This window comes from Haplochromis burtoni, unplaced genomic scaffold, assembly GCF_018398535.1.
Source record: "Haplochromis burtoni strain Fernald_Lab_line unplaced genomic scaffold, NCSU_Asbu1 Contig_406, whole genome shotgun sequence".
NCBI classification, from domain to species: domain Eukaryota; kingdom Metazoa; phylum Chordata; class Actinopteri; order Cichliformes; family Cichlidae; genus Haplochromis; species Haplochromis burtoni.
In genome coordinates, this window is record NW_024582767.1 from 64445 (window position 1) to 80577 (window position 16133).

At 41.6% G+C, this 16133-nt stretch overlaps 2 protein-coding genes across 2 annotated transcripts in view; one reads left to right on the forward strand and one right to left on the reverse strand.

Annotated features, from left to right (window-relative positions):
- Positions 1-16133, forward strand: part of megf6 (multiple EGF like domains 6) — a gene marked incomplete in the record, with an annotated part of 58299 nt that overhangs the window by 29141 nt on the left and 13025 nt on the right. The window contains 13 exon segments of the mRNA XM_014340852.2: positions 320-442; positions 747-869; positions 947-1198; positions 1361-1489; positions 3364-3492; positions 3883-4011; positions 7658-7792; positions 8158-8292; positions 9331-9456; positions 10836-10967; positions 11259-11387; positions 11475-11606; positions 11932-12060. Coding sequence (XP_014196338.1) covers positions 320-442; positions 747-869; positions 947-1198; positions 1361-1489; positions 3364-3492; positions 3883-4011; positions 7658-7792; positions 8158-8292; positions 9331-9456; positions 10836-10967; positions 11259-11387; positions 11475-11606; positions 11932-12060 — 1803 coding nt within the window.
- On the reverse strand, positions 3998-7207 carry LOC102304640 (EH domain-containing protein 2). The gene is made up of 6 exons (XM_005944672.2): positions 6694-7207; positions 6396-6572; positions 6184-6281; positions 5380-5792; positions 5116-5280; positions 3998-5009 (listed from the first exon to the last, which is right to left on the reverse strand). The coding sequence occupies exons 1-6, from the start codon at positions 6912-6914 to the stop codon at positions 4449-4451; spliced, it is 1635 nt and encodes a 544-aa protein (XP_005944734.1). The 5' UTR covers positions 6915-7207; the 3' UTR covers positions 3998-4448.

The window sequence follows — 16133 nt, forward strand, 5'->3', positions numbered from 1 at the left end:
GATGGCGCTCCGACAGTGCAGCCTAGGCGGAGTAGTTGAACGCAGATTCACTGAGCGCTCAACACAGACAGCATCGTCAGAAAGAAAGTTGATAAAATAAATTACAAATGTTGTATTGTTCGATACATATGCTGACCGAACCGAAAGCACTGTATCGAACGGTCAATATCGATACGGATAATCGTGCACCCCTAAATATTATATATATAATAATATATATATCATATAAATTATATATATATTATTTAATGTGTTTTGGCTCTGTGCTTCAGTCCTTCAGAAGGATCTCTTCATACCAGCTCTTTAATACTTTCCACAGATAATAATGAGTGTGTGAGTGAGGAGTCCTGCTGCAGCCACTTCTGTAAAAATTATCCAGGCGGCTATGAATGCAGCTGCTGGCCTGGTTACAGACTAAATCCAGACGGTTGCAGCTGTGACGGTAAGGTTGGACTCTTAGCAGATCATCTAGTCTGGTACTTATTAAGGTTTTCTGTGTTGTGGCAAAGCTGTGTATGACACAAATTCTAAAAAGCGTATTTACCAAGTGAGTCCTGAAAAATTAATCCTTTTAAGGCCAGTTCCTACTAGAAAAGGGGGGAAAAAAGAACATTTTACTCAAAAAGCGATGTACAGTCAAGTGCAACTTCTGGATGGGTAGAAAAAAAAATCCATATCTGTGTCATCTTGCAGTGCTACACTATCTTTTCATATACTTGCACTATGTTTGCATTTTCTTCTGTTAGACATTGACGAGTGTCTGGCAGAGATCTCGGACTGTGAACAATACTGCATCAACACTGTGGGAGCGTACGAGTGCTTTTGTCAACAGGGCTTCCGTTTGAATGAGGATCGGCGCTCTTGCGTGTGTGAGTAACATTTTCAGCTTTCCAAATACCACTCTGCATTTCTTCTTGACATATAACATTGTACTTGGTCTCCTTAGCTCTTTACGCCAGAGAGCTGGAAGAGGAAGATGAAGAAGAGGAAGATGAGGAAGTGCAGCTCGAGGCTGGCAGATTACCGGACCTGCTGTTCCGCAACGCTCCTCAGCTCCTGCAGTACACGGCAGCCTTGCGCTCCCATTACGGCAGCGAAGATGATGACGACGATGATGGTAGTCACCGTGGTGACAGTGAAAAAGTATTAGAGATCCTGAGAGAGCGCAGGGGAGAGCTCAGACTGGAAAGTCACATAGGTACAGTAAAAAAACAAAACCCCAAAACAAGAAAAACAAAGCATGTGTGCTGAGTCTGCACTTTGTGCCTGACCAGATCAATATTATTTTATTACTCTCCTTTTGTTTTCCTATTAAATGTTGATGATCTTCAGGAATTTCCTTTGGAATTTCCTTTTTTAGTGTGTCTAGATGACTCATTTGGGGAGGACTGCAGTGTAAGCTGTGAAGACTGCGTGCATGGAGCGTGCAACGTAAACAGAGACCGATGCGAATGTTCGCCTGGGTGGACGGGGGTCATCTGCAATGAGAGTGAGGATTTTTAAAAGTGTTCTGAAGTGACGTCTTTCCATCATAACACAAACACTGTCCTTCAGGATAAATCATGTGCCACCTGTCATCAGTGTACTGTAGCAAGTTAGCTTAGCATGAAGACTTTGCTCCATCCAGAAGTAATAAAAACTATATGGTGGGATTTGTAAATACTAGGCTATATCTCATTGGCTTATTTTGCACAAAAAATAAAAAAAATTGTGACTTTATAAAAGTATTTCGTATACAAATGACACATTATGACAAAGCCTTAGAGGGGAAACTGGCTCCATATTTACCATTATTTTAAGTGGCACATGATCATCTCCTCATCTCACTTTCAGACAGAAAGGGATGAAGGGGAGACATTTATTTATTTATTTATTTATTTGTATGGGAAAATTGACCAAAGCGAATGAGTCATGTCCAGATCACATATCTGATTCAGTTGTACATTGAACAGTACAGCATAGACGGGCATGCACATAGCCTGGATTGTATCACAAGGCACATGTTTTCCCAGAGCTATTTGAACTGCCTTTAGCAGTATGGTCTAGTTAAAGAAAGATGACATAGCTCCCTGTGTGCATCGATCCAGCGTCATGTATCAAAGCCTGACGGCTCTTGTGTGGGAGGCTGTGTTGTTTATGGGCTCCAGAACACAAGAGGGCCAGGGGAATCAATTTGTCTGCTACTACTGTGGCCAGGACCCACAGCAAGAGCACAGCCCGAGGCCAAGGATGTCCACTACTGGGTTACAAAGCAAAGCTTCATTGTTCCCATCCAGCTCTGTGATTAATGGCTGTCTTTTGGTCTGAACCTGAGGAGGAGAGCCACGTGTGATAAGTCCATTAGAAGCATTCTGAAACGAGAGTCTGAGGGAGGCAGTGTTCAGATGCACACCCTGAAGGTGATGGGCCTGGGCAGCATTTTCAGGTGGAGTAGATGAGGAATATTGCTGCCTGAGGCAAAGATATGGGGAATGGTGCAGTAGGCAACAACATAGGGGGCTATAAGGAAAAAAAATATGGGCCATGTATGGCCTTTAAAAAATGTGACATATAACATTTTTATTGTATGAAGTTGTATATATATAAAAAATATATAATTAACTGGGTTACTCTTTCCCATATCTCAAATAATTGAATTATATTTGAATCATATTGCTGAAGCAGTGTGCCAACTCTTAATACTGCTGTTGAAGCATTACAAGTATTTATGGTGTTTAAAACTAGCTCTCTTTGTTATACATGTTGCCTCAGGTTGCCTTACCGTAAGTATTTATTTTATTTAACCAGGAAGTCCCTTGAGATTACAAACTTTTTTTCTAGGGAGAACCTGGTCAAGAGGGTACCTCAATACAAAATGACACCCTTGCCTACTGACCTGTTCACTGCCTTTTTCATATATTATTATGATTTCTCTAAATACGTCTTGTCCCTTCATTTATATATTAATTCATTCATTCTGAACTATTTCCTGTTCTTATCCTGTTCCACAGGGTGCTGCCGTTGCTACACTATTTTAAACAATTTCATCCTGCGATATAAAACTGTTGTAAAGAAGCTGCGATATGGAAGTTAAGCAGCAGTTAACTTGATGGATTAGAATACTTGAGCATGTCTTAAACAGCCAGCTGTTTCTTCTCAGAACTGCTAACAAGGCCAGTGAGATTAAGAAAGTCAGGCAAACCCACAACACCAGGAAAGAGAGGACGGAAGCTGAAAGTGTTTACTGCCTAGACCAAAACTCTAGCTTTTGATGTGTTTATTTTCAAATTTAAAAAAAAAAATAAATATATATATATATATCTTTGGATTTCCACACTGAACTTTTTTTGAGCCAAAAAAAATCTTCATCTCCTTTCTCTTCAGCTTGTCCACAGGGGAGCTACGGACAGGCCTGTAACAGCCTGTGTCGCTGTCAGAATGGAGGCTCCTGTGACCCTGTGACTGGCAAGTGTTTGTGCCCCCCTGGGGTGCAAGGCTTGCTCTGCGAGGATGGTTTGTATACACGCATTCCTACAGACGCATGCAACCACCTGGGTCTAGTTTGCTTGCGACCCCCTCCACATGAATTTAACTATGTGATTAGACATCTGTCAGAATGCTTTTATCCTCTAAAACTGACGAGTCATTAAAAAGATTTATGCTAGAAAGATAAGAAAAAAAAACATGAATTAAAGCTTGTTTCATACCAGGGTGATTATCTTATAAATAACTAGATTCATCTTGATATCCCAGGGTTTGGAAATCACTGCCCTGCATTCTGCTTCAGTGTGTGCTGAATGAGTCATTATTAAAGATGTCTTCTCACAAATGAGGCATGTGGGCTCTGTTGTATTTTTGAATCTAAGTAGGGACTAATTTATTTGGCATTATTCTTGCTCACAGGTTGCCCAAAGGGTTTTTTTGGGAGGCACTGCAGAAGAAAGTGCAACTGTCCCAACAGTGTGCACTGCCATCGTCTCTATGGAGGCTGCCTGTGCCCTCCAGGATTATATGGGCGTTTTTGCCACCTGGGTGAGTGAGAATTGTTAGAGTTCAAAATATTGGTGATAGCAATGTCAATGTTTTTAATGTCACATATTAAAGAAAAGCTTAACAGTCAGGGAATATGAAACTTTTACTGCATTAGCTGAAGAGAGACTGTCCATGCAACTGATAATATTTGCTGTTTGTTTCCTTATAAGATGACAACAATAACGTAGTTGTCAAAAAAAGTGTGAATAATACTTCAAAATCAAATCATTCATAACCAATAACAGTAAGCTTTAGGTTGTGTCAGCTGTTAATACGTTTTCAGGTTTGCACACACACACACACACACACACACACACACACACACACACACTTCAATTTTCATAGTACTCAAACTGCCAACATTGTAAAAAATCTGCATTAATTTTACTTGTAATGAATACACGTTCTCAGCTTTCCGTTTCCTTTGGATGACAAGTTCACACCGACACGTCGCTTGCTTCACTTAGCCGTTTTGATGGTGGCACCAGGTGTGGAGGCAGCTCTCTGGGGAGCCAGTGGCCCTCCACTTTCTCCTCGATGAGGTGGACCGCCAAAGCAAACTCCTCATCGTCCAGCATGCCATCCCCGTCTACATCGGACAGCCTCCAGATGTGAGCGAGCACAGAGTTGGGCAGAAGAGTCTTTGTCATCCACTCTTTGACTTTGGTTCCGCTAAGTTTGCCCTCAGTTGGACTGAGGTTGTAGAAAATCTCATCGTATTTGGGTTTGTATTTCTCCACTACCCACTCATCGAAATCTAGCTCGCTCCCCTCATCTATGGGAGGTTCTTTGAACGGGTCTCTGCTGTAATGCTCGGGCTTGAATGTTCTCAAAAATTCCCCGTCCAGCACTCCGTGGAGGGATCGCTTTCTCTGTTCTTGTTGTTGGATGTAGGGGACCAGCTTGGCGATGTCAGTGCTGAGGAGTTTATCCAAGGAGGCCATAAGGCTCGGTTTTAGCTTCTTGAACTTTGAGAAGTCTTGCCCCAAAAGTTTCTCCTGAAAATGTGTGCAATCGCATGTGAGACTAACACAGAACATTAGAGTGAATGAAATCTAACAAATATGGTATTTAAACAATAATCAAAGAAGTTGTTTTGTTGACCTGCATCTTTGTGCAGTCGGGGAAATCGCCAGCTGGGACATGATGCTGCTGCTGAATCTTGTTAAAAATCACGGGAAGCTGGTAGATCAGATTATGCTTCTTGCTTTCTCTACAAAAAATGGTTGGCATCTCCTGCTTCAGATAGCTGATAATGTGTGCATGAGCCTGTGAAGAAACACAAGGGAGTCACAAAGGTCACCACAGCAGCTGGATTTGTATATGCAAAGTACCGGTTGGAATTTATCATAACGGCTGATTTCTGACCCTCACTAAGCGCGCTCTCTTCACCAGGTCATTCAGCTTGCGTACTGCAGCGTTGCGTGGCAGGTTCCTTATATCGGCCAACAAATCCTCCTCCTCCAACTCTATCAGCTGGTAGTGGTCGCACATCTGCCTCGGCTCTGACCAGAAGGATCCGATGTAAACCCGTAAAATCTCAGGGGTTCGAAACACTTTTCCCAGTGACCACATGAGGGCGCCATACACTCTCATCAGATACTGAGAGTCCACCCTGTCAGCTTTGTTGAGAACCACACGCAACTTGTCCTCATAACCGCACAGGGCCTCGAATGCTCGTGTGAGCTCATCAGAAAACTCCAGCTTATGCGCGTCAAACAGCAGGATGATCCGATCGACACGCTCTGCAAACCAGCGCAGCACTGCTGCGAAGTCATAGCCTGGGGAGAAGGAACAGAAACATAGGGGTTTCATTAAGACTGTATGTAACACAGCCTCACAGCCTCAAGCCATCGAGGAACGTTTTACACATCCCAGAGGTCCTCACTGGTTTCAAACCATTTCGGTTACACCCACTGAAAAATGTGTCCATAAAACGAAGCAAAGGCTTTTCAGTTCCTCTCCGCTTATCTCCTGCCAGCCCAAAGTCATACTGCTTTCATCAGCTTTGCTTCTGCCTTCAAGTGTTTGAATTTTGCTGGCTGAAATGTTCCTACTTCACTGGGTCTACTACATTTATCACTCTGCTCCCACAGTCCAACATTAATAGAAGCAAAGGCTTGTTAATTTCCTCTGGCACTAAAAGGGAAATTAGAAGACATTCAGCCTCACCTCGGCTCAGTTTTCTTTTAGCAGCAGTCAAGATGCCTGGCGTGTCAATTATGCTGATACTTTCAAGGATCTGATTTGGCATCTGAACACACTGAAACCTGTGAATGTGATGCATTTCAGGATTACTTGATTCATTTATAGGAATAATGGCAAAGCATAATCCTATCAGTACATTATACAAACAGGAATTCTCCTCTGTGAACGCTCATCACCTGTTCAGAAACGAATTTCCAAAAGGGTCGAGGTTGCGAAAGGGCTTTTTCGGGTCCATCGTGAGGGCATTCCCAGGGATGATTCCCTCGACTTCTCCATACATGAGGGCAGTGAAGCAGTCAGTGGTTGGCTCTGGCCCAACTCTGCTACCAAGAAAATCTTGCTCTATGAGATACCTTGAGACACACATGGTGCAAACCAGCACTGTTATCTCCCTTTGTTTAAAACATGGCAAGTTAATGCATGCAGATCCTTTTTTTCCCTTTTTCTTTTTAATGATCCAAGTCCTGAGCTTACCTGATAAAAGTAGTCTTTCCTGTTGAGTACTGACCCATCACCAGCACCATCGGTTTGTTGTCAAAGTCTGCGTCCTCATAGCTTGGTGAGTGAAAGTGATGGAAAGAATAGTATTTTTCTACTGGCAGCAGCCGCTTGTAATAAAGATTCTTCAGCTCCTCTGTCACCATGTTGACGTCCCCCATTGCTTTCGGGGTGCTCCAAAGCCTCCGGAAGGACATGGCGACAGCAGTTTTACTCTTAATTTCTCAGTGTGGAAGCTGCTCGCTCTTCTTAGACCCAACTAAATGATGGAAGAATGTGCACAAGGCATATTATCAGATTCTCACAGCTGTCTGCTTCATCCTGCAGCGGGACATTAGAGAGGGTGGAGAGGGTGTAACTGGAGCCTGCAGCTGCACCTAACATAAAGCCAATATCGAGAGGGACAGGGTGGAGTGCAGCTCAGCTTTTGTTGCTGTGCGGGGACAGTTTTGGCAAGATTCACCCACAGGGATGTAACAATTGTCAGACTTAAAGGTCATGGACAAAACTTAAATCTGCTTATTAAATGCGTTTATATACAAACAGAAATTAAAGTACTTGCAAAAACAGTCAGAGGAGTCAAAGTTCAATAAATCAGGAGAAACAGGAGGCAGCAGTCACATGACTTCAGCCAGCAGAAATCTATCATGGTCATAACATGGTGACTGGGTGTGTTTGTTTGGCTCATTTTTAAGTGCATTTCGATAGCAAAGAATGTTTAATTTCAATATATTTTCCTTTTTTCCATGAAATTGTGACCAGCTAAACTTTAGACAACAGAAAGTGAAGTTGGTTTAGTGCAGCATTTCTGCAGCTATCAACAGTTATATAAGTGTCTAATGAACGGATTTTGCGTAGTATTACTCAAACACAAGAGGATAATCTAACCTTCTACTTCCATACTATCAGCCTCTTTCTGTCTGTTTTTAAAACCTCTCAGCTTGTCCCAGGTGGACGCACGGAGCGGGCTGTTCCAAGGAGTGCGACTGTGTTCAAGAACATTCCACCGCCTGTGACCCCAAAACGGGAAGCTGTTTCTGCAAGGCTGCGTATCACGGCCCACGATGTGAACAAGGTATAAAAAGCACGTTTATTCCTTGACAGGAATGAAGTGGTTAAGATTTGTGTTTGGTTACATTTTCAGGCCAAATGCTGAACATAGAAGAGGGCGTATTACTTTCTCAGCTGTTTTAAAGGTTCTAAATATGAACAAATATGTTTCCAGTAGCAGTAATGCATCTCTAATGTGAGCTACAAAGGGGAGTCTTGCTGTTTCCTTGCAGTACAGTTTTAGTATAATAGTGTGTAGAAGAAGAAGAGTTTAGGAGGTTGTCGGTGGTCTTTAACAGTCAAGCTTCTACTCGATGAAGGTATCCAAGATATTTGGTTAGAGACTGCACACCATCTTAATCTTTTATGCATCTGCGTGTCTCATTGTAGAATGCGATCCAGGCTTTTTCGGGCCCGGCTGTGAGAAGCCATGTGACTGTCCAGGTGGAGGGTCATGTGACCCCAAGACTGGAGAGTGCAGCCAGCAATGTCCTGCAGGGCTTCACGGACATAACTGTCAACTGGGTAAGCAAAAAAAAAAAAAGATTTAAAGCACTTTGTAAAAGCCAATGTAAGAGCACATGTTCAGTTATTTTGATGTCTAATGTATGCAGTGCAGTTATTTTCAGATGTTTGGCTCGCATTAATAATATCACTCGTTCCTTTTAACCTCTGCAAACGCAGTGTTCTCCACAGAGCTCGATTCCACAGTGCACTCATGTGGTCACAGCTTTTATAGTGAAAGACCGCACAGTGTAATAATGTGTGTGAATTTGTAAACTGCATGGGCCGGCATACTGACACGTGTCAGCACGCATGCTTATAGTTTGCATAGTTGTTGCTTGTGCAACTGTGTGCCTTTTTCAAAGCAGCGCATTTTGTTATGTGTTTGCTCAGCTTTGTCACATTTTTAATTTCCCGCAAAGCATATAGATCTTTCTTTACTCCTCTATCCTCGCCTCCTTCTTCTATTCATCATTTGATAGCTTTGACTGATTACGTGGATGTAGTAGGTGAAATGCATCTATGAATTCACCTGGTCAGTGCAGGTGTTCTTGTTGTTGCAAACTACACAACTAGAAAGTAGGGTTCCTGTACAGCAGGGTGCCCTCTGGCTGTTTACTCTGCTGGTTGATGGAAAGTCCAACCCTCTGTGCTGTGCTCTAAAGTGATGCTGAATATTGCTCGGGAGCCTCTGGTAAAAACATCACTTTATGTCTCTGGGGAGCGGACTAAGATAACAGAGTTACCATGTGTCAGCACTAGTGTACAGTCCAAGCCTAGGCTTGCTGGGTTTGCAACCCAAATAAAAGTTTTTTTTCCTTTTTCTCTAGGTTGTCCATAGCTTAAGTTGCAGGCCAGGTCATGACAGGGGCGATTTAATTCAGTTATTACAGCAGGAGCTTTTGGCAGAGGCTGAATAAATAAGCATCAAGTGATTATGATTTCAACATTTTCACTTGTCCAGCTGCCTCTCTTAATGATTTTTTTCACTGTTGTGTAACCCAGTCTTTTATTTTTTCTCCTGTTACATCATGTCTGTTGTGTATTTTGTGTTGCTAGCCTGCCAAGCTGGAAGCTATGGAGAGAACTGTCTTCTGACCTGTGATTGCAGTGGAGCTCCTTGTGATCCCATAACTGGACAATGCATCTGTCCTGATGGAAAGATGGGACACTCGTGCCAGGAAGGTATTCATTATTGCAATGTCCTATATTAATAGAAAGAAGACAATCAATTATCTTTCTTGTTTGCAGGCTGGACATTTGTTACCCCTCTCAGAGAGTTACAGAAATGTGCAAAGGTTTTGAGCCATCCCTCTTTTCCTTTAATTTGCTGGGAAAAACACAAATAGAATTGTACAAACATTTTTTGCCTTATATACTGGGTTTCCATGTTATGTTTGGACATTTTTAAATAAATCACTGCACCTAACAAACTTGTAAGTCAATATCTTTAATGACGAACTTTAAACAACATTAACTCCCTTAGTCAATATTTCTTTTAGTTTCTTTAAGCAGGCTTCAGGAATAGTTCTCCAGGCTTCTTGAAGGACATTCAAAGCTCTTCTTTGGATGTTGGCTGACTTTTGTTCTGTTCTCTGTCAAGATGATCCCACACTGCTTCAGTAATGTAGAGGTCTGGACTCTGCGGAGGCCAGTCCATAACTGATAGTGATCCATTGTGTTATTTTTCCATATAGGTATATTTTTTTATTGATTTACCAGTGTGTTTGGAATCGTTGTATGATTGTACTTTTCAGATGATCTTCCATAGTGGATCAAAATCTCATGTTTTCATAACTCCTTCACTTTTTACAAGATCCCCGACCTCCCTCGTACATATAAACAATAATTTGGACCACAAATGTCAAATTTGGATTCATTATTCCTGACCTGTTGCCACTGATTTTCAGTGTGGGTCTTGTGTAGTTTGGCATAACTCAGCCTTTTTTCTCCCTGTTTTTTTCTTCCATAAGAATGATTTCTTGACTGCCGTCCTCACACTGACACCATTTTTGATGAGGCTTCAGTGAGCAGTAGCTTGTTCATCTGAAGAGTCAGATGGATCTTTGGGGTCCTGTGTCAGATGGTTGTTGGATTTTTTTCCTGTTTCTTAAGGACAACTTTCAATTACTGCTCTGAAGTATCATTTTAGGACTCCCACTTCTTCTGCTCACCATGACGATATGGGAAAGGTTTCAGATTCTTGGAGTTACCTCTGTTGGTGTAAAAATACCTTTTTTATTCCTTTCAAACTGTGTTGTCTTTGGCATTTTGTGTAAACTGGTTCATCTCAGGACTGGACTGAAAATGAGCTAAAAAGCAGTCAATGACCAAAGAAAAGCTTTGAGAGACATACAAAAAGTCTTGAGCACTTTTGCTCAGGATGACTTTAAAAAAATGACAAAAAAGTCTGAAAGCAAAATATTTTAAAAAATCGTGGATGGCTCAAAACTGCACTTTACTACAATTTCTACAATATTTGAATGTGTATTAAATCTGAGAAGTTAAAAACATAAATACTGCGTACTGCTCTATCAAAGTGAAAGGTACTTGCTGTTTCCCAGACTGCCCTGATGGATTCTGGGAGTCAAAGTGCCAGTCTTCTTGTCCTGAGTGTCAGAACAGAGGCTCGTGCAACAAGCAGACCGGTACATGTGAGTGTGAGCCAGGATTCATGGGACAGCTCTGCCAAAACAGTGAGTTTGCATGAAATTTCTGAGATTAAAACAAAAAAATCATTTAATAAACCAAATGTGTAAGCTGTAGCTGACCTTAATGCTGATGATAATATATTTAATGAGGCATACAACTTTTTTTTTTACTTATTCAACCTCAAATTTTAAAAAACAAAAACAAAAAATGATGATGTCACACTTGGATTTTGAAATTACTGTAATCTCCTCGACTTGCTTGAACACTTTAATTAAATTTAATTATAGAAAGCTGTGACAGAATCAGTTTTCTGATTAATCACCTGTGTTGTGTAGAGTGTCCTGCTGGGTACCATGGACCAGGCTGTCTAACACCTTGCTCTTGCCACCCTGATGCCAGTTGTGACCCACAGACTGGGAAATGCATTTGCCCTCCTGGAAAAAGAGGCCACGATTGTGCAACATGTGAGAATGTAAACAAATGAGACAAAAATAAGAGAATCTGACAGAGTAGCAGAGAAAATAACTCACCCTTCACTGTAATGTTTGCAGTATGTGATCCTGGTTTCTGGGGACAAGGGTGCACCAGTTCTTGTCAGTGCCACGAACAGTCTCTGGGCTGTGACCCAGTCAGTGGTCAGTGTGCGTGTGAGGCCGGCTACACAGGAGACCGATGTGAAAAGAGTAAGTTATTGCCTTAGCTACTAAATCATTTTGTATCATTTTGTATATTTTACTAAATGCTGCCACCTTGGGGCGATTTCAGTTACAGCACCACAGTCAATATTTTTTTGATTTTATGTTTAACAAGCACAATACAGTTTAAATGTTTTATTTGATCCTGATACTGTATAACTGTAGATTTTACATGTTATATAAATCTCTGTTTAAAATGATAGATGGAGACACATGTGGGGAGTCTTCTGGGTTTTTTTTTTTTTTTTTGGATTGGCATTTTTTTTAGTTGGACATTCAAGAGACCGTGTAATGTGCATGCTCCAATTCACAGAGTGTATGAATGGCACTTATGGTCGGGGCTGTGCCCAGCTGTGCCAGTGTGAGAATGGAGCCCTCTGTGACCATGTGAGTGGAGCCTGTACGTGCTCTCCTGGATATACGGGCACCTTCTGTGAGAAAAGTAAGCCATGTGTTGTCTCTGATGTTATTTCTAATCTTATATCTTTACATAAACATATATTGTGTTCCTAATATGCCTGTTTTATGTAGCCCCAACCTTGCTACAGCCTTAAAAATCTCAAAAATGTTATTAAATCACTTGCACAACTTTTTTTGGTATACTGGCTTTAGAGTGAAAGTTTGATTTAAGGAACTTTTAATTGCATTATTAGACGCAAATGTGGCTATAATTGTATCTTTATATGTACTTTAAGCTATTAACAGTGATTTTGGTTCCTTCTCACTTCAAGAATAAACCCTTAGGATCATTTTTTTTTTCTTAAACCTAATTCCAGAAGTAATCCACGTTTTGAGATCCGCCATGTCCTTCTGCCTCCCTCGCTTGCAGCTGCATGTGAACAAAACTTAGTCCATCCCTGAGAAGAAATGAAAGCCTTTGCAATTCCGGTACTCTGGATAACCATGCAACATTATTCACAATTGACTCCAAAATATGTCTGTGGCAGTCCCGTCATAAGCGGATGTCTCATTTTAATAGAATGCCATGTCGATCCTCTTTAGTTAAGCAAAGTAATTTAAATGTTTCCCTGCAAACTTGAACTGATCAAATCATGGATAAACACACTCCTTTGATTTTGTTCTTGTTTTCAGCTCATCCCTCCGGTGGACTGTTGTGTTTATGAGATTATGATGCATCTATCCATCCATCTATGCACTACATTGCACGATTCGTCAGAATTTAGTGAACCTTGCACACAATGATCACCTACTGAGTTTTTGCCTAAATCATGCTCAAGGTCAAGTTTTATGGGAACTTTTTAGTTTTCACAAGAATCACTTCTTTAGTGAAACCAGATTTGTGTGTCCCATGTATGACTGTCTGCAAATTCTCTTTATTTTTATAATAGCTGACCAGTCTCAACAAAAAACATACACAAAGCAATACCATGTGATGGGTCACATGGTGAGCTCATGACATCACTGATGTTCTAGATGCGCAATTGAAGCCAAAGTGGAGAATATATCACTTTCTCTTTCTTGAGGATTTAATGTTTTTCTTTGCTTTATTTGACATAATATCAGCATATATTAGCTTGAGCAAGAGGAAGTTGCAGTCAGTTATTTTTACCATTAATAAATTATTTTAAAAAGCCCCAAATCACTACCAATATAGTTTGGCCAATCATTTTTTATCACAAATGTAAATGTTTTGCAAAATGTAATTCCTGATTCTAGTTTGATGTAAGATTATGGCATTAACATGTTGCGTCTTTAAAACGGTCCACACTGAACGCTCCGCTCCATTCCTGCTGACATTTTTATTTTTCATCACTAGAGGGTGTTGCAGGACATTCTTCAATCTTTTCTCCAACTTCAGTGAAGCGTCCGCCAAATCCCACGACTCGTCCCGCTGTCCTTATAATATCATGAGCGAACCATTTCAGAATTCCAAGATATAATTTGTATCAGCATCCTGCCATAGCAAACCTTTCACATAACAAATATTCACCTGTATTTGTCCTGAACTACAAGACGTAACGACAGTCTGAGAGTTTTAACGATGTAATAGAGTTGTTTTGACTTGAAGTGGCCTCCTGTTATTACAAAGCAAAAGATTTACTGTGACTGTATTACTAGTTCCAGAAATTCATAGCGCCTCCCTAGTACACAGGGCATTGTAAATCACAGCCATGCCACACCAGAGGAGAGCTTCACATCCCTAGTCATAACAGGTTAATGGCTGCAGTCTGATTGGACGTTGCTGTGGAAATGGAGCTATCACTCTGACTAGATTTTAGTTTCTGAAGGCCCATTCCCCTCAAACAAAGGTGTCCAGTTTCTCAGTGTTCTAATGAGCCTCTTCCTTCAGGAAAAGCCAGGAAGAGGCCTTGGCTTGACAACGTAAAGACCTCTTTACTTGATCGGTTTCAAAGAATTAAAGGGAACAAAATGACTTCTCATTAGAACTTAGATCTTGTTATTCACAAAAGTAGTTGGCTCCACAAGATTCAGATAGCTTGATAAGGCCAAAGGCCTTGTTGTGTTCAGCATTCTTGTGGTACTGAGGTTGATGCTAAGCATTCCCATCAAGTATTATTGGAGGAAAGAGCCCTGACATGCATCCAGCACACAGCTTCTTCAATTAAAGCCGATCATGCCGCACTTCTGGTCCGCAGCTTTGATGTCTGCATCAAAAAAACAAAAACAAAACAGAGTTCATTTTGTTGCAGTAAAAAAGAACTGTGGTCTGAGGAGCATTGAACATCCGTGTTCTTGTTGAAGAAACCGGGCCGTTTTGTTGTTGCAGCATTGACCTCTTTCAGTGTACGCAGACCCTGAATAGAACCAGGAAGTTCTATTCTGAGTTCTCTCTATCCGCTCTATTTCTGTGGTCTGCTCTCCCTGGCTGTGTGGTCCCTGGACCTGCTTTATGGGCTGACAGCAGTGGCTCTTACACAACCGGGGATCTGGAAATAATCCTTCTGTCTTAAAGAGCTCATTTAGTCTCGAGATGGAGTCTTTCAATGATGGCACACAGTATGTGTGTGAGTTTGTGTGTGATGGTGGACCGAATCCTGTGTTCCTACCTATAAACAAAGACTCAGAGGGAAGACTCTGCATTTACAAACACTAGCAGACACTGGGCTCATATCAAATGACAGATTGCAGCTCTGTGGTTAATATGGAAACCAGTCGCCCCCTACTGGTGTATACAAATACAAAGTTTGTCATTCAAAATTGTGCAACTGCCTAAAGACTTAAAATAAAGTGCACGCGCTGCTGTAAACTTTCTCCGCTGAAAAGGAGAGTAATTGCTACATCTGTTGATGCTCTTATTGTTCCTCTTATTAAAAGGGAACATGACTCATCTGAGATGCTTTCTGTTTATATTTTAGCAGCAGAGATGTGTTGAGGTGCTCACGATATATCAAAGTAATGGCACTAAGGCATTTTTTCCTGCAGGACAAGCAATGCCAGCTTGTTGCCATGGTGTCAGCAAATGCTATGATAATAATAAACAGCAGACAATAAACCGACGATTTTGCTACCACAGAGTTAATGTACAGCTGCATTAAAATGACAGCATCCTCAGTGGGCTAGCTTTAATAACATCACAGCCTAACCACTACAGAGAGAGTCAAAGACGTCATGCTGTCAGCGTGGGAACACAACGACGGCCATGCCAGAAACTGCTGAGCAGCAAAGATACTTTTTTCCCAATTTGAGGCCTTGAGGCAGAAAAAAAGGAGGAGTGGACACCGTCATCAATTTGAGCGAGAGCAGGAGGGTATGATGCATTAACCGTAGGGGAACACCCTGACTAATGTGGCATTTATAATACATGAAACCACCAAGTTACACATTTTTGCCAATTTGTGGCTTCCTTTGGTCACGTTGCGCTCTGCTTTCCTTATTCACAGAAGAAGTAGTATATAAACGGAATGAAAGAGCTGCTGGCTGCTGAGATAATTTGGACAGACTCTATGCAAACCATTTCTCGCACACTGCTGCAACAGGAAACAGAAGAGGGTACTCGAAGAGAGAAATGTCAGTCAGTCCATGCTTTGGCGGGGAAATAGCAGCGTTCCCATAAATAAAGACCCGTGTGGGTGAAGTTTTTGTTTTGCAGGATACGACTATCATCCGAGTTTGCCTGTGATCTCTACGGTGACAAATTGACCGATCAAAAATATAGGCCGTGAATAAACAGAGTCATTCTTTCCTGCTCTAGTGAAGTCATGCTTACAGATAATATTTACATCCAAACAGTGGAAAGGCTCATTCATCCCGCAACCTCTGGCTAGGTTCCTCTGGATGGGGAGGCACTGTGTTTACCAAACTCTGTGAGTGTCACTTGACTATACACACACACTCGAGCGATTTCTCTAACTTTCCTTGAGAATGGGAAACAGACCTTAAACTGGCATCGCCTTGCATCTGCAGCAGCACTGTCGTGTGTGTGTATGTGTGTGGGTACAGTAACACCAGGCTTTGTTTTGTCGAGTGTTGGTGGGGCCTGTGGACTCAGCAGGTGCTCTATTTACCGGCTCTTTGTGCCCTCTCTAACCCCCC

Excerpts from the sequence above, each read along its gene's own strand:
- LOC102304640 (XM_005944672.2), bottom strand. The coding sequence starts at position 6,914 with ATGTCCTTCCGGAGGCTTTGGAGCACCCCGAAAGCAATGGGGGACGTC. Across the intron at positions 6,573-6,693 it reads GGAAAGACTACTTTTATCAG|GTATCTCATAGAGCAAGATT; the intron begins GTAAGCTCAGGA and ends GTGTGTCTCAAG. Across the intron at positions 5,281-5,379 it reads AGAGAGCGCGCTTAGTGAGG|GCTCATGCACACATTATCAG; the intron begins GTCAGAAATCAG and ends GTTTCTTCACAG.